Here is a 19,046-nt window from a genome sequence, read left to right on the forward strand (position 1 = left end):
ACAGGGGGGAGTAGTCAGGAGCAGGGCAGCAGCAGGGGAACCCCCAGCAGGGGAGTTGGAGATCGGGACCGGCTTCTCCGCCGGAACGGAGTGAAGGGGGTGGAGCTACCAGTGTGTCAGACGGAGCAGAGCAGGAAGCAGAGAGGGGAAGGAGATCGGGGCAAGACGTCCTGCCGGAAGGGGCAGAGAGTAGTACCGGGAGCAGCGTAACTGTCGAAAGGAAGGTCAGAAGCAGCGTACGCGCGCCAAGTTCAAATGTGGAGGCGCGCGGAAGTGAGGAGAGCCCGGAGGAGGAGCCTGGTCCCAAAGCAAGAAGGAGGGGGGAGCAGGCGTCAGAGGATTCAGCCTCTGGGGAATCCCGGAGGGAGGGAACCCAGGGGGGCAGAAAGACCCTGCGGAAAAGGAAGGAGAGGAAGAGGTGGTCCAGCACAAGCCTCTTAAACTGGTGTAGAGGCGGGACTGATTCAGAGGGGACTTCAGCGGTCTAAGCCTAACAGACGTGGGGCCACGCGCCTCGGATATGAAGCTAACAATGTTCTTCAATAAAAGCTTCTGTATATAAGCTGGAATCGGCTTTGGTCTCTTGTGAGCTGGGACCTTGGGTGGCCCTGACATCGTCCATAAGAACATTAGAACTGCCTTGCTGGATTAGACCAATGTTCTGTTTCCAGTGACCAGCCCAGGGGTAGGCAGCCTAAGGCCTGGGGGCCGGATGCGGCCCAATCGCCTTCTCAATCTGGCGTGCGGACAGTCCGGGAATCAGCGTGTTTTTACATGAGTAGAATGTGTCCTTTTATTAAAAATGCATCTCTGGGTTATTTGTGGGGCATAGGAATTTGTTCTACTTTTTTTGTTCAAAATATAGTCCGGCCCACCACATGGTCTGAGGGACGGTGGAACAGCCCATGGCTGAAAAAGTTTGCTGACCCCTGGACCAGTCAGATAAGAGGGCTACACCTTGCTTTGAAAATCTACTTGTGCTGAGAGGCTAACTCTGAAAAGAATTTGTACTTGGATTCAGAATCAGCTGAAAATGAAGTCTGTTTTGTGCACAGATTTAAGGGGTTGGGCTTAATCATGAATAAAGACTAGGGGGTGAGGATTTCCCAGGGAAGGGTTATGGGAGAGAAGTGTGTATTCATAAGGGTGGCTTCAGATTTGAAACTTGCTGTTATTGAAAAGTCAGTATCACTACTGTACTGGAAAGTAACCTGAAATAGTTGATTTGCATTAAAAGAAAATGGAGGTTAAGAGTGTGCATCTCTCCTGCTCAGAATGGTCAAGGGGTTTTCCAGCTTGAAGATGAGCTTTAATGATAAGGTTGTGGTTGTTAAATAGCCCTGTCTTTTAGAATGGACATGGGATATGAAGAGTTGTTGTGGAATTTATCTTTTGGGCATCTGGGTAGCTAACTCTGATAGAAAGAGGCTTTTGTGGCATCATTGATGCCTGCTCTACATTAAGTATTTAAAATCCATTAGAATTGCAGGTTTTAATTACCAGTATGACTTTTGTAAATTATAAATCAACAAAGACAGTACTGTTCTCAATACCTGATATGAGACTAGATATTTACTGTACATAAAGTGGAGTGGCTTCTTTGAAACACACTGTCCCCATCTGTTCTCCAGAATCTTAGAACAGTGTATACTCTAATCACCTATCAGATTTCCAGTTTCATATTCTGGAGCACAAGAGCTGAATTTGGGGGGGGGGTTCTTTTTGCTAATTGGCAAACACTTTGTTGATGTTTAATTTTACTGTTTGCTATTATATTCTAATGAATTATTGAACATTGCTTTATTTGATATAAGTTATTCATTTTAGAGTTATTGTGACTTTTAAATATTGGATTGTTACTATTAATTTTTGATGTTTTATTATGCTTTTATATGTTTTGGAAGCCATCCAGAGTGGCTGGGAGGGTAATAATAATAATAATAATAATTAATAAATATATATATAATGGATAGCATATAATAAACATTTAATAATAAATAATGGATAGCATTCTTTTCATCCCTGCTTTAGTTTGAAAAATAAGCTGCTTGATGCCAGTTGTGGATTTGTGCCAAGTATGCCAGAGATCCAAAGAAGTACTTTAGGCCTGCCCAAGGGTGTGGGCATATGTTTTTGAATTTGAACAATGGACAACACCATATAACAAACTATCTTGAATAGCCCTCACAATTTCAGATGCATTTTTCTGTGTTTGTGAATGGACAAGTAGGCAGCCTGGCTGCTGTTTGAAAAGATGGATCCCCTTCAATGCATGGAATTAACTTTGTGGTTGTTTGGAACTTGTAATGTGCACACACAAACACACAATGGTGAGATATGGTGAAGAGAAGGTATCATTATGAGATCATAATTTTCTGTGCTTGAGAAACAGTAACATATGACACCTTACTTAAGAATAAACTGGCTAATAATCAAACTGATGGAGCATAGTTCCTAAATGGTAGTCCAGCCTTTCAAATTAGTCCACAAATGTTACTTGGCCTCCCTACCCAAGTTAGCCATGGCAACTAGTTTCTTGATAATTTGTGTTCTGATGTTTGTGTACATTGAAGGTACCAGTTTTGATTATCACATGGTTACTGTTTTTAAAATTTAAATGGACCTCTTGAAGGTAGATAGCAACTACAGTACTGTTCAAAAAATGTTGCAGACGTGAGGCTAGAGCTGTGAAAAAGATCTATTGTAGAAAGGCTTTGGTTCTGGAAGAAGAGCATATTTGCGACATGTGGCTCTGGCGTCGCTATAGTTCCCAGCCTTTGATAAATGAAGTGTGCAGTTAGTTTAGATGTGGAGAAGATTCTGGCTTAACTTTAATGTTTGCATTGCAAATTTATGTGAGTTTTTTCTTTCATGATAATAGTTTTATGCAGTTAAATGTGACGCATTTGTTGGCTACTGAAGGGAATGTTGAGATCCAGTAGATCTGCCTTGATAATTTAGGAAAGAAGTTTTGGTGATCTTTTTTTCTTCCCAAGGAAGTTTCAAATTAGGTTATGGTAGAGTTGCAGAAAGCTGCTTAGAAATTGTGAGATTCTATTCCATTCTAAACAGTTTTGTTCTGTGTTCTGAACCAAACCATTAGAAAACGCAGTGAAGCCTAAGTAATTTAGGCTAGGGTGTGGGATTCACAATGGGTTGTTGGACTAGATAAACCTTTGTTCTGAACCAGTAGGGCACTGGAGTTTGAAAAACACTGGTTGACTGAAGTAGGTGTTGGGAATCTGCTTGGCTCTGAGAACTTCCATAGGATTCCCAGAAACGAATCCATAAATCAATCACTGGACAGTAAATAGAGCGCTTCCTTTCTGGCACGCTGAATGAAGCACGGGATCAGTGCTTGTGTTTCCTTTCTGGCACACTGTTTAGGGCCTACAAGGATTGGGAACCTTTTCCTGTCTAATGGCTATATTTCCTCTTGGCCAGCCCTTGGGACCCATGGATGTCAGCAGCCAAACAAAACTGAATGTGGCCAGAGTGGACTGGGCCATCTCTTGTGCACACAGACACATCCCTTCACTTTTCTGCAATTCACATCAACAGAAACCAAGATCATTCATTCCCTTTATTCCTCTCCTCCTGCTCAAGTCACAGCCCATACACAGGTGAAATCTCTCCTTCAGTAATCAGTTTGTCTTGTCCCTCACACTTTCTGCCCCAGGGGTTCTTGCTTGTGTTGAGTAGGGGTGAATAGCCTTGTGGGGGTTTTTACGGTATAACACTTTTCAGTGTATTTGTATTGATTTACTGGATACCTTGTTATTATTATTTTTTTATTTAAAGCTTTTTCAGCTATACAAAATAAAGTGAAAAAAGAGGAAGAGCGCAATATATGCACACACACACACACACACACACACACGTGCGTTTACACATATATATGCATATGTATATATGCTAATACATATATGATTATTAATGATGAGCCTCTTGGGCTTGCTGATCGGAAGGTCAGCGGTTTGAATCCACGTGACGGGGTGGTCTCCCGTTGCTCTGTCTCAGCTTCTGCCAACCTAGCAGTTCAAAAGCGTACCAGTGCATGTAGATAAATAGGTACCGCTGTGTCCGGAAGGTAAACGGTGTTTCCATGCGCTCTGGTTTCCGTCACGGTGTTCCACTGAGCCAGAAGCGGTTTAGTCATACTGGCCACATGAACTGGAAAGCTGCCTGTGGACAAACGACCAGCTCCCTCGGCCTGAAGCGAGATAGTCGCCTTTGACTGGACTTAACTGTCCAGGGTTCTTTTAATAACCTACTATATTCTGTATGAATATAGTATCAATAGTATCCAAATATCAATATATTTATCCAAGCAAAGTCTGTGTCTATGAGAAATCCATTCATATGTTGCAAGTGCTGTCATGTCTTCAATCCATTGATTAAAGGAGAGCATATTTTTGTTATTCCAACTCATGAATAACGCAGCTTAAAAGTTTGGCTGCGACTGAGTGGGAAGAAGGAAAATTCTCACTAGCAGAGTGCTTCAGAAATTGTTATTTTTAAGCCCCATCCAGCCCTCCTCATCCCATATCTATGTAGACCAGCTGTGCAGAGTCTGGGTTATTTACTGAAGATGTAACCAAGCAGGAACTTCTTCTTACAAAGCTGTTAATGCTAGTAACGTGAGTGGGGCATTTCAGGCAGCCGTGATCTCACAGCACTTCCAGAATTATTTGCAGCACTCAAAACTGATAATACAACTGAGCACTTCTGGAACTGCACAAAGAGTTAACAGCTGTTAATGCTGGTGAAAAGATGATCCCACTTGTTAGTAGTTCCCCATCCTTAGTCTAGGTCATGGGTTGATAACCTGTGGTATGCAGCATTCTTGGGCAGGATGCAGGATTACGTAATTCAAGTTCACTCCTTGCATTTAGAATCAACTACATAAACACTCTAGTTTCTAGGGAATTTCATTTTAAACAGACATTCTGCATTTTACTCAGTTGTCTAGACTTAATTGTTAAAAAATGAAAGTCTGTTCATTTGTTGGGACATATTGAACAACTTGCCATATGTATGTCTGCATACAACTTTTTAAATTCCTGCAAGATTAAACATATTGCAAAATTAAAATATGAAATGCAGAAGCTATTGGTTAGATGGCTGTTTTGTTTTTTTGATTAGGCAGTCATAGTTATGTAATTTGTGAAGGTAGAAGCCTTTAAAGGGATCGTTGTCAGTACAGTAGTACTTCGGTTTAAGAACAGTCCTGTTTACGAGCAATTCGGTTTACAGACTCCTCAAAACCGGAAGTAGTGTCCCGCTTTGAGAACTTTACCTCAGTCTAAGAACAGAATCCGAATGGTGAAAGGGCACTGGTGGCGGGAGGCCTCATTAGGGAAAATGCGCCTTGGTTTAAGAACGGACTTCCAGAATGGATTAAGTTCATAAACCAAGGTACCACTGTATGTCTAGAAAACTTGTCCATTGCCATTGTTGCATCATCATGCTGCAGCAAAGACTGGTATGCCTTTTACCAGATGATTAGTTTAGACTGGCAATCATTACTTTTGTCAGTATGCACACACTCTAAATGTAACTCTTGGAGCTTCAAGGCATTTTTAGAAATACAGGTTAGCCCACTCCCAGGAGCTCCAAAACAGGATGGCAAAGTGGGGGAAAGATGGGAGCAAAGTGAAAGGACAGAAGGCTACTGTAGTTGTGACCTCTGTGGTCAGCCAAAACAAAGGGATAGGACCACAGACTCCTACTTTCTGTTTGCTAGAATGCCTGCTCATCCAGACCCTCGTCTGAGTTTTATTTTCAAATGCTAACCTGCAGCAAGCTGTGAACCAGCTTTGCCCCATCCCTATGAGATCGGGCAACAGCCAATGTAATTCAACAATAGCTGTAACAAGTCTGTCCTTCAGCATACCCGGAAGTGGATAGTAAATGATGGAAGGAGAGATGGGAATCAGAAGAATTCTCTATCCATGGTAAAATCCCTTCTTGCTGATAGGGAAGGATCTGCGCCACCCCCCAATACACAACTAAACTTGTCAGTGGTCCTCCAAGGAGGGGATGGAAGGAACAGCTTCTGCTTGAATCAGAGATTGAAGTGTGGAGCACTAATGGAGCTTCACTGACTCTCTAGTTCTGTGATGGCACTTCCCAGTAGGAATAGCAGTATCATGGTCCTGCTGATTATTGGTATCACTCTGTAAATAAACGGTGATGATAATTATAATAATTGAACTCATTTCTGACCTCTGAATTTAGGTTCATCAGCCCCTTCTTCCTTTTTATTAGTGGGATTTTTTGTTTGTTTCCACTGTAACAAGCAGCCTGACAAAGCCATCTTCACCCCTGGAAGATTGGACCCAATGTGCTGGGCTATACTCCATCTTTCAAGGGAACTTTTTGTCAGTCTGCTTCTGTCTGTGAAGCCTGCTGTGAGGTCCTGGTACACACAGTCTCATAACATTAGCTATATATTTATAGTTTCCTCTTTGCAGCCATATGAGATAGGAAGTTGACAGATAAATAACAAAGTCTTTGGAAGCTGTGTGTATGTGTTTGAGCAATACATTCACAACCTCACCAAGGTTGCCTGTGTCGTCTTTTTGAGGCTCTCTGGAATCCTAACCCAAGGAACATTTGATATCTAGTTGTCCCCTGATGGTCTCATTTTGTATTTAAGTACAAAATACATATATCCTTAAAAGCCAGAAAGAAATACTGGATAAAATGCTAAGGAAAAATCAAAGACAGGTAGCTGAAGAAAAAAAACAGTTATAAGCCAGATAAATTGATATTTTTTGGATCAATTTTTGTTGGTGAAAATGTATGTAATCAGTTTGGTTAAAAGTAATTATTGTTTGGATATAACATGCAATAAATAAAATAACAAGCACAACAACAGTTCCATTCTACCAGACAATTACCTAAAGCTTGCATATTCTTTCAATAAACTGGTCCAGAAAAATATTACATTACCTTATTTTGTGTATCTCATTTTCTGGAGTTTCAAAGGAACTCTAGTTTTTGCCACTGTACTATAATTTCTGGTGAATTACCACTTCCTCTAGACCCCAGCCCAGCCCGATACAGTAACACCTTACTTACAGGCAACTGCCGAGAAAAGAAGATACATGTACAATACCAATGAATTGTGTGGTGGTTTTCCTGAAGCCAAATAACCTACAGAATGCAAATTAGTGCTGTCTCTTATTTTGTAGGCACTGAAGCTTGGTTATCTGATTATTTGTTGAAAGCTGCTTTGAGCTTGTGTAAAGGTTGCCTGTAAATGTGTTATTTTTAAAAGAATTGTCTTGTTTACAGGGCTTACTTTTTCGAGAGTTGTCTTGTTTGCAGGACACATTTTCTGGAGAGCAACTTAATGTTTTGAGGTGTTAGGATAAAAACGCAAGAGCAGCTCCTTTAACCGGACTGCCTGAAAAAAAAATAGCAGAAGGAATAAGTTTTCCTCTGTTTATGCAGGTGGACTGTTTTGTTTGGGCATCTGAGTTGCTTGTTTTGAGGTACATTGGTACCTCGGGTTAAGTACTTAATTCGTTCCGGAAGTCCGTACTTAACCTGAAACTGTTCTTAACCTGAAGCACCACTTTAGCTAATGGGGCCTCCTGCTGCCGCCGCAGCACAATTTCTGTTCTCATCCTGAAGCAAAGTTCTTAACCTGAAGCAATATTTCTGGGTTAGCGGAGTCTGTAACCTGAAGCATATGTAACCCGAGGTACCACTGTATTCTCCAGCACTAATGTAAATACTTGCTTAATGGTGGTACATTAGTCTAATTTACAATAGTCATATAAAATGATTGTATACCTCTCAAATCACCAGGAGACTTAATCCCCATGGTTGACTTCAGTGACACTACTTTGGAGTAATTAATTTTGTGGATTGCAATCTTTTATCATTCACTGAGCATAAATCACGAGCTGCCTTTTCATTAACCCTTCATTGCACTTGCACATTTATCTTTTTGGAATAAAACACTTAGAAGCAAAACAGTTCAGTAGTCAGGCTTGAGTATCCGATCCATTTAAAATTTAGAGTGCAGATCTTACAGCTTTGTTGTTGTTGTTGTTTAACCTTCCCAACCGTTTTACTTACATTATTAGGTTTTGCGGTCCCTGGAAGCAGCTATAGGATGTTGCAGGCTGGAATTATTTAGCTATACAGTATATATCAAACCTAATACAATAGTGGGAGAAGTTTTGGGACACAGTAGTACATGTGAGTTTGATAATGCTGGTAAGTCAAGCAAATGGAGAACAGGAGGTTAAGGGGTGATATGATAGCCATGTTCAAATATATAAAAGGATGTCACATAGAGGAGGGAGAAAGGTTGTTTTCTGCTGCTCCAGAGAAGCGGACACGGAGCAATGGATCCAAACTACAAGAAAGAAGATTCCACCTAAACATGAGGAAGAACTTCCTGACAGTAAGAGCTGTTCGACAGTGGAACTTGCTGCCAAGGAGTGTGGTGGAGTCTCCTTCTTTGGAGGTCTTTAAGCAGAGGCTTGACAACCATATGTCAGGAGTGCTCTGATGGTGTTTCCTGCTTGGCAGGGGGTTGGACTCGATGGCCCTTGTGGGCTCTTCCAACTCTATTATTCTATTCTATTCTATTCTATTCTATTCTATTCTATTCTATTCTATTCTATTCTATTCTATTCTATGAAATGGGGTAAGCTGTAGTTCCCAACGCTGCCGCATAAGGAGTGCCAGATGTAGTATTTATTCAGCAGGAAGAAATGGTATGGGCTGTGCAAGTTCTATCCTCCATTGTTCTGTGCTCAGGCTTTCAGTTTTTGGAAAATATTCCTACTTTGTGACCAAAAACATTTGCCACTGATTTCTCACTATAGAACCCTGCCCACCCCCACCCGCTCCCTTAGAAGTATATGCAGAGTCAGATTACTGCTATTCTAGCAAACGTCCTGTAAATTAAAAACGGTAGTTCTCAAGAAATTTGGCTCCATCATTTACAATTTCTACTAAGGGACTCAGCAGCCGCATAAGACCTTCTGTGGAATTTAAGCATGGTTTACCATAAAAGCAAAAATAAATTTTGTCATTTGACTGTAAGCATAAATATTGGATTAGGACACTGATAACTTCTTTCTGTTTCCTTTTTTTCTGAGTTGCATTCCTGTAAGAGATTAAAACCAGTGTTAGAAACCCAGATATATAATCTAAGCAACAAATACAGCAGTGTTTCTGTGAGACGTATGTGCACACTGATTATGGCTGATTGGTTGGACAGGACTTCAGAAATATGAGTTGCCATCTTGTTCCTTCAACTTCCCAAGCTGCCTTTGTACCTTTGATCTTTTATTTGTTGGGGGCTTCTATAGTTGCCATTTTATAAACTTGAAAAGACAGGCCTTTTATATGAAAGCAGATAGACATGTAACTCTTGTCAAGTCTTTTTTTAAAAAAAAAAAAAATGTTTATCTACCCTGGGAATTGTACTTGAGCTAAGCCTGAAAAACAGCTTAAATTATATTTAGTTAAAATAAAAAATTATAGTTGAGTAGCACCTTAAAGGTAAAGGAACCCCTGACCTTTAGCCGAGTCATGGACGACTCTGGGGTTGCGGTGCTCATCTTGCTTTACTGGCCGAGGGAGCCGGGGTACAGCTTTCAGCTACCATGCACACGAAAGTAAGCACACGAAAGCAGATACCTATAACAAACTTAGTTGCTCTCTAAGGTGCTACTGGACTATTTTTTATTTATTTCGACTACATCAGACCAACACGGCTACCTACCTGAATTTATATTTAGTTAGTTTATGGCGGGTGGCGCTGTGGTTGTTAGCCGTCCTGAGCCCGGCTTTGGCTGGGGAGGGAGGGATATAAATAAAAATTTATTATTATTATTAAACCACAGAGCCTAGGGCTTGCTGATCAGAAGGTTGGCAGTTCGAATCCCCGCAACAGGGTGAGCTCCTGCTCCTGCCAACCTAGCTGTTAGAAAGCATGTCAGAGTGCAAGTAGATAAATAGGTACCGTTCCGGTGGGGAGGTAAACGTCGTTTCTGTGCGCTGCTCTGGTTTCGCCAGAAGCGGCTTAGTCATGCTGGCCACATGACCCGGAAAAACTGTCTGTGGACAAACGTCGGCTCCCTCAGGCAGTAAAACAAGATGAGCGCCGCAACCGGACCTAATGGTCAGGGGTCCCTTTACCTTTACCTAGTTTGTGTATACACCCCAGGCACTCTCAGGCCCCCACTGAGACAGAACGGCCCAGAGATTCACCTTCAAGGCTGTGCTATTCCTAGATATTTGAGCCCTTTTCCTATTAGTTTCTTAATCACCCTACACTCTTTCTCCAAGCTTTCTGCATTTACCCTTATTTTGGTGCTTCATCTAGCTTTCACAGGCCCTGCCCCAGACCAAACAAGCATCCAGTTCCTGAAGAGAGGCTGCGGCCAACCCTCCTTGCTTTTCCTTTTCACAAATGGCCAGATAGCACTTAATTAACCATCTGTTTTATTGGCTAGTTTTACATGTTGGGAAAAGGGGAACACAGAAATGTGTTCAGAATGTCTTCAGAAATGAAGCTCAAAACCATGTGATACTGGAGACTGCATGTGAAGACTTGGAACAGGAGTGATTATTTCCTGGTTTTTATACATAATTACTGTAAAATGGAGATGGGAAGAGTTTTCACAGGATAAAAATGAGACTACTGGCAAGGCCAAATCTATGTGTGTTTAAAAATGTAATGTTTTGTGTTTTATTTTTATAAGTGGTTGTATATGAATTTCACTTGCAAAAAAAATATGGAAAGGGTGATGACAGCTTAATTATTTTGAATAACTTTTAGAACAGAGGATATAGTAACATAAATCAATCTGCAATAAAGGAAACACTTTTAAGGCCTTGTATAATGAAGTAGGTGGTGCTAATATATAATATTGGTGGAGATAGTTCCTTTCAGCAGTGTTTAGGTGATCATCACAGCATTTCTTGGTAATCATACTAAATGTATGATAGCAGTTGTTTCAGAATCCAAAAGTATTGGCAGAGCATAAGTGCTGTTTGCATGTATTTTATAAATAGAGGACTTAATTACTATTGTTGCTGTTCCAGTGAGGGCATTAAGTCCTCAATCAGGAAGACCACCCATGGAATCAGAAAATTACCACTCTGGGAGTGTATACACAAACAATAACAGTGAAAAAAGGTCACCACCAGTATCAATTCTTTTTTATTTAGCAATTATATAGGGAGAAGCAGCCAAACTGAAATACGTCTGCAGAAGTCAGTTGTTGTTAAACCATAATCCCTCCCTAAAGCTTAAGATGTGGTCTTCTTCACTGCCTGGTAAGGGCATTGTTGTTGTTGTTGTTTAGTCGTTTAGTCGTGTCCGACTCTTCGTGACCCCATGGACCAGAGCACGCCAGGCACTTCTGTCTTCCGCTGCTTCCCGCAGTTTGGTCAGACTCATGTTTGTAGCTTCGAGAACACTGTCCAACCATCTCGTCCTCTGTCATTCCCTTCTCCTTGTGCCCTCAATCTTTCTCAACATCAGGGTCTTTTCCAGGGAGTCTTCTCTTCTCATGAGGTGGCCAAAGTATTGGAGCCTCAGCTTCAGGATCTGTCCTTCCAGTGAGCACTCAGGGCTAATTTCCTTAAGAATGGATGTGTTTGATCTTCTTGCAGTCCATGGGACTCTCAAGAGTCTCCTCCAGCACCATAATTCAAAAGCATCAATTCTTTGGCGATCAGCCTTCTTTATGGTCCAGCTCTTACTTCCATACATCACTACTGGGAAAACCATGGCTTTAACTATACGGACCTTAAGACCTGCAAATTGAACCTGGTTAGTTAGATTTGTCATGGTGTGATGAATGTCAGCTTGTAGTAACATGGAGGTGGGCTTTTTCTCTGGTGCCACCAGTACTGTGGAATGCTCTGCCTGCTGAAATATGGGAGGCCCCATCGGTATTGACAGTCTGGTTGCCCTTGTTAGATATTTAATTTTGGGTGTTTTAATGTAGTTGTTTTACTGTGTGTGTTAATTATGGATGCTTGTAGTTTTATAATTGGCTTTATTCTTACTATTTTGCTGTTGGGTTTTGTCTCTCATCTGCCTTGGTAGCTCTTCTTGAAATAAAATGCAATATATTGATAATTCTTTTTACTACTAACATTACTACTAATAGTACATTAGCAACATTGGGCTAAATCAGAGATAGCAAATATGACGACTTCCAGATGTAGTTGGACTACAACCTCTTACATCTTTGACCATTGGCACTGTTGGCTGGGGCTGCTGGGAGTTAAGAGTCAAACATCATCTGGGGGCTTCCAAGTTGGGTACCACTGTGCCAAACAGTATGCATGCTGGTTGATGAGAATGGTCTCAAGTATAAGGTTTGCATTATTGTCTGAAAAAGCCCTGAGCAAAGTAGAGGTAACCTAGAGCTGAGAGCGAATAGAAAAACAAGACTTTTGTTTTTAACAAGACAGATGAAACCACAGGTGGAACATTGACAAATCTTGAGTGCTACCCTGTACTCATCATAACTTATCATTATTGGCAGATCCCTGTGTGCATGCCACAATTCTGTAGAAGTGCTGAGAAAACACCAAATGTGGAAGTGGCCACAGAGCTCTTGCTTCCTGAGAAACTCTCCTTTTGCCTTTAGTGGTGGTGGTGGCAGCTGTTAGAGAGGAGTCTTCAAGCCTTATGACTGTGAACGTTGCCTTGAACACTTGTATACAATGTTTTCTCCTTATGGAAGCCTTAAATGTGGTTGAATAAGATACTGGCAGTGGGGGGGGGGGCGCAAGGCCCTGGATGGCTGTTTGCAAGGAGAAACAGCATGATGTATGCACAGCCCTGGCTATCATTAAAAAGTTAGCAACAGTCTATTCCAGGGCTGGGGAGCCTGGGGCCCCAGAAATCTTACTGAAGGCCAACATTCAGTATGGCCAGGGGACAGGAATGATGGGAGTTGTAGTTTTACCCTATCTGGAGGGCCACAGGCTCCACAGCCCTGGCATGGTTTCAGTCCATTCTCCACGGTCCCATGATTTCAGTGACAAAAGGACCCCCAAGGTAGCTTATAAATAGAACAAAGCATAAAACTCTACTATATCGCCTGCATCATGAATCCCTCTTCAGTTTGTGCTGTGGATAAACAACATCCCTCTGGTAAATATGCTTCAAGTCCTGAGTTACCTTGACAGGACTCCAAGGCAGTAGGAAGTTGTACAAATCCTGCCGACCTAGTTCTTTGTGTAACTTGGGGAGCTGCCATCCGCATTGTGTTTGTGACAGAGGAGTGCTTCTGCCTGTCAATAGTTATGTCTAAAAACACAATGTGGAAAGAGTAATGTAAGCTGTGTTCAAGAAGGGTACATTGACTGACAGGTGTTGCCAGAGGCAGAAAAAGCAGATGTTGCCAAGAGAGATGGGAGCGGCTTGGCAGCACCCACAGGGTGTGGGCCAACCCTTTCCAACAGACACAGCAGCGAGTTCTGAGGAATCCAAAACGAATCAGGCCTGCCTGCGAGTATTTGGCTATTTAAAACAACCCGATGAACTTCAACTTTCCACCCAGAAGATACTGTTCCTTCTCTCTTGCCAGTTCATTTCCTTCCCCACTGCCATTTTTCTCCCATTTCTTTGAACCGCTAGCCTTTTAAAAAAGCCCTTTCCTACCTTCCTACTCTTCTCTCTTTTGACATGCTGTGTTCCCAAACCCCAGCTGCACCTCGTCTTACAGCTTTGCTTTTTATTTCTCGCCTCCAAACCCAGATTGGAGCATCTCTGCGAATCACAGTTGACGATCCTTACTATTAGAGCAGTTTAGTCACTGGCAGAAGGACTTTTCTGCCAGCCCCACACCTCTGCAACATTGCCACAGCTTATTCAGTTGCTGCAAGAGGTGTCAATGGCATATAATATATGAAGCAACTTCCAGACCCTTATTGGAGGGTGAGATATTACTCTAGCCATATTGTTATCATGAAACATCAAGTAACATTTCTGGTGCTTTTTATACAGGCTTCCTTGCCAGTATTTGAAACTCTGATATAAGCTAGATGCCAAACAGCACCTTAAACCTAGGTTGCGCTTGCCATAGTGGAATGTGTTTGTTTGTCGGGGTTGGAATAAATGACCCTTGGGGGTCCCTACCAGCTCTACAGTTCTACGATTCTGTGATCTCAGCTACATTGTTTGAATGTAGCTTTCTCGTACAACAATTCTCTTGTCCCAGTATGCAAGAAGAAGAAACACACAAAGTGGAAATGGCAATGAACCATGAACTAAGGCAGAAGTTTTTAAATGCTGATGGCTGGGTTCCATTTGGGTGGCTTGTGGAAAGCAGTCGTGTGTGTGTGTGTGCGCTTGCGCGCTTTTGAAATACCACTTGTTGGAAGCTGCAAGAGAAATTGCCTCCTCTTAAATGTTGTAATAGCTTTATGAATAGGCTTATTAGTAGCCTTTTGAAGTTAAATATTTCATTTGACTGAATTGTTTATGTGTGTGTGTGTTTCATCACAATCCGATAGAAGTGGCAGTTAATCATATCTAAATTAATTTAAGTGCTTGCTGCACTAGATCATTTTAGTGGGTCTGGCTTCATCGTTGAAACAGATGGGTTGTGCAGCTGAGATGCTTGATGGCTCCATCCTTGGTACACTGAATCAATTGATTGCGGGCAACCTTGCTCATAATTCAGGTAGCAATATGTGATATTTTAGGAATAGTTTTATTAATAACCACGTAGCTCTTTTTATAATACTACTTGAGTGTTCAGAGTGTTGAACCATATTTACAGCCTTGTAAGGCAGATGTGGGGTAACATTTCACCCTCCTCATGTTTGCTGAACTGCAGCTCCCATCAGCCCCAGCAAGCATGGCCAATGGGTATTGTAGTTAAGCAATATCTGGAGAGCCGAAGAGCCCCTACACTTGTTGTAAGATAAGATCTATATTAACATAAGCTATATTAACATAAGGATCAGACAAAAGACCCATCTCATCTGTCAGGTTTACCACACTGGTAATGTTGTCACCTAGAGAACCTAGATTTGTAATTAATTAATAAATGCCTCCTGGAAAACCTCCAGAGCTGGCTATTAATTTTATGTATTTATTTCAATAATTCATATCTTCTGAGATAGTCTCGGCAGCTTACATCCTTCATCAAACACAAAACAATACCTTAGCTGCAAGCATCGTTTGAAAACTGCCTTTCAACTCCCCATTGGTCACTTTTATGCTGGCTGTTCTGTTTTCTTCACTATCTTCCATCTTGCCTTTCACTCTGCTAGTCCGAATGCCACAGGAGCTCCCTTCCAACTCTCCTCCCACGAAACCCAGCACACTGAGCCCTTAAAAATCACCCTCTCTGCTCTTCCTCCACCTTCCAAATAGTTCACTTTATAGCTAATTATAACTATAGACTCTCCTACACATTTCTCAACAATTCACTGCCTCTTGCTGCCAAATCATTCCTCACGGCACTGCTGTGCCAATCCTCCCTAAAGTCCCACAAACCTCCCTCTCATCTTGCCCAACCTTTCAGTGCTGTAGTCAAAACTCCTTCTGAAGTCAACAGCCCCTGCTCCTTATCAGTAGCTTATTGAACCATCACATTGCGGTTAATAGGTGCGGGCAGACCTGTTTTCCTTGAATTTCTCCAATCGCCTTTTATTACGTCTGTACATTGCCTTTCCATCATAAGCTACCCAAGGTAGCTAAGATTAAAATGAACTCTTTAAAGGTTATATATTAAACAATATTGATATAATGGTTAATGTCAGACTAGGATCTGGGAGACCAGAGTTTGAATTCCCACTCAGCCATGAAGCTCATAGGGGGACTTTGCGCCTCTCACCGTGAACTCCTGCCAGGAGAAGTGGGATATAAATGTAGTATTAATAATTTTGTGTATGAAAACGGGGGTGGGGGGTGGAAATCACAGTTTGTTGTGAAATGGTGGCCACTCGGTCACATTTTGGATTAGCCCTAGGTGTGCACAGTAGTTCAAAGTTAACAAAATTGCCTCTCAGTTTGAGGAGACGTACTACCCTTCAGCAAAGCAAAGCAAAAACGAACATTTGCAGTATATTTGATTTTTAGAACAATTCTTGGCTCAGCTGGTGAATTTCCTTGTAATTGCCACAACACAGAGAATTTTTAGAGTAGAAATTCTGCAGAGAAGGGTCACATGACGAAGTGGTAACAGAAGTGAAACTACCGAAAATAATGATTTTGCATAGACTTTTCTCTGTCTTCTTTAAACAAATGGGGGGTGAAACAAATTGGAAGGTGAGCTCATATTACAAAAGTGATGCTGCAGATCCAGGGTATATTGTACAGTGGTAAAGGTAAAGGGGACCCCTGACCATTAGGTCTAGTCATGGCCGTCTCTGGTGTTGCAGCGCTCATCTCGCATTATTGGCGGTGGGAGCTGGCGTACAGCTTCTGGGTCATGTGGCCAGCAGGACTAAGCCGCTTCTGGCGAACCAGAGCAGTGCACGGAAATGCCGTTTACCTTCCCGCTGGAGTGGTACCTATTTATCTACTTGCACTTTGATGTGCTTTCAAACTGCTAGGTTGGCAGGAGCAGGGACCGAGCAACGGGAGCTCACTCCGTCGCGGGGATTTGAACTGCTGACCTTCTGATCGGCAAGTCCTAGGCTCTGTGGTTTAACCCACAGCGCCACCCGCATCCCCTGTACAGTGGTACTTCAGGTTAAGTACTTAATTTGTTCTGGAGGTCCGTTCTTAACCTGAAATTGTTCTTAACCTGAAGCACCACTTTACCTAATGGGGCCTCCTGCTGCTGCCGTGCGATTTCTGTTCTCATCCTGAAGCAAAGTTCTTAACCCGAGATATTATTTCTGGGTTAGTGGAGTCTGTAACCTGAAGCGTATGTAACCCGAGGTACCACTGTACGACCCTTTCCCTCCCCCAAGAGAGATCTTTGAATAGGACCTCAGAGGAAGCATGCCAAGCGGTTTATAAGGCATTCCTGCTCAAAAGGCATAGCTGCTCAGTTTCTCCATGAGTAAGTCATCTGGATAGCTTAAAGGAATTGCCTTACAAGGAAGATCTGAGCTGCTGTGAAATGCAAGCTATATTGGGTAGAAACAGTAACTGGAAAAAAATAGCTCAACCTTTCAAAAACTTGGTATGAGGGTGGTGCCTACCCTCCTGCTCATCTTTCCTACACTGCTACGTCTTTCAGGCTTTGCATATCTCTGCAGCCGCTGCTCTGGCTTACTGGTTATCCTCCCCTCCACTCTGGTGGAGCTATTCCAGTGGGACCAGTGCCACACATAGAGCCAGTACCACAGGTAGAGCCATGTGCCTGACCATGGCAGGCGTGCTAGCACTGCTTTGCTTTCGAGTTTCTACTACTGTGGCCTTCAGACTCATGGCTGGTGTTGGCAAAGGTTTCTACTAGTGGTAGCCCCTCAAAATGGGATTTCTTCCCAAGGCAGTCCCAGTCGCCCGCACCTTGCAGGCTTTTGCAAAGATAGCCGAAACTTATTTCGGGCTGACTAAACAAATTTAATTATTTTAACAGTGATTATTATTTTGTTGTTTTGGCATTTGTTTTTGGTTAAGCGCTCGAAATAGTTCTGAAACTTCATTATTTCGCACTGAACGCAGTAACTCTGTACTGGAATTGCTAGGAATTGTTAACTGCTTGCAAACCACTGCTTTTCATCTCTTGCCATCCCCAGCCATCTTGGCCAATGGACAAAGAGGATGGGAGTTATAGTGCAACATCATCTGGGGGTTCAAGGCTGAAGAACACAGTTGTAAACCACCTATGGAGACTCTTCTAGCACTGAATGTCAGATTAAAGGGATCCCCACCCCTTTTCAAGTGCAGTTCTGAAGGCTACGTGGTTGAGGTTCTTTCTCCCTTCTAGACTAAAAACCTGTGGCGTTTTTCAGGTGGCTAGGAGAGTGGTATGGTGGCTCTATCTTCAGGTAGTTGGTTGGAGGCAATAATTCCTCAGTGAAAACACAAGGCAAATACACATGGTCTTAAATACTCATGCTTAACTTCATTTCCGCAGGATAAGTTCAGAACGCAGAAAGGAGAAGTCCAGAGATGCAGCCAGGTGTAGGAGGAGCAAGGAATCGGAGGTGTTCTATGAACTGGCTCACCAGTTGCCTCTTCCCCACCATGTGAGCGCACATCTCGACAAAGCCTCAATTATGAGGCTAACGATCAGCTACCTGCGCATGAGGAAACTGCTTGATGCAGGTGAGATTTTACAGTTGAAGTAGGATGGAGTGAAAAGTAGGGTTTGGAACAATTCGGTGAATCAGAAGTTTTAACTCTTGTGTTTGTGTTGCAATGATCTGAAATTGCATCATTTCCCAGCAGCTTAATTTCACTCCCCACCCCCTGGAGGTCAGGAAGGTCATTTCGTGAAATAATTGGAGGGGAAAACCCCAAGAACTATCTTTTTTTCAGTGGTTGGAGCTCAAAGTGTGTCATCCTCTCACTCTCAACCCCTCTGACATTGCTTTTGCTAGAGAATGTTACTTCCACAGAATGATGAGCTCTGGAAGATATAACATTTTGTTAAAGACTGCCAGCAACACAAGCTTTTTCGAAGTTTATTTGCATATATACCCTGCTCGGTTAAATTGCCACTGTTTCCACAATATTTTCTCAGCTGCCTCTGCCATCTCTTAAAAGCCCATTTTATGTACCTTTTACATAACCTTTAATACCTGGTTTATGCGGAGACAGACAGTAAAAGGCCCAGGGCATGGTTTGAAGGCACACGGTGCTCTAAACTTGCTGAAACTAGTTTGCTCTATGCTTGGATGGCACATACTGTAAGTTCCTGATTTACGTGAGAGAGCCAAACGTGTGATCTCATCCACTTGTGAAAGTACTTAATGGAGTGAGGACTTTTCCCTGAGAAATTTGTGATGTTAAGATATGTGAGTAGCATAGGTCATAAGTACGTATTAAAATTGGAACAGACACCATAGTAGTACTATCATTATCATTCCATGTCTTGTTCTAACATACAAAATCAAGTATTCTTCATTTTTTC

The 19,046-nt window shown here is 42.2% G+C and overlaps 1 protein-coding gene across 2 annotated transcripts in view; it reads left to right on the top strand.

Annotated features, from left to right (window-relative positions):
- HIF1A (hypoxia inducible factor 1 subunit alpha) overlaps positions 1 to 19,046 on the top strand; it is a 36,744-nt gene that overhangs the window by 6,000 nt on the left and 11,698 nt on the right. For both annotated transcript variants that reach the window (XM_081911320.1, XM_081911319.1), the window contains exon 2: positions 18,048 to 18,238. In XM_081911320.1, the coding sequence (XP_081767446.1) occupies positions 18,048 to 18,238 (191 nt within the window). The remainder of the gene's footprint in view (positions 1 to 18,047; positions 18,239 to 19,046) is intronic.

This window comes from Podarcis melisellensis (genome assembly GCF_964234715.1).
Source record: "Podarcis melisellensis genome assembly, chromosome: 1".
Taxonomy (NCBI): Eukaryota; Metazoa; Chordata; class Lepidosauria; order Squamata; family Lacertidae; genus Podarcis; species Podarcis melisellensis.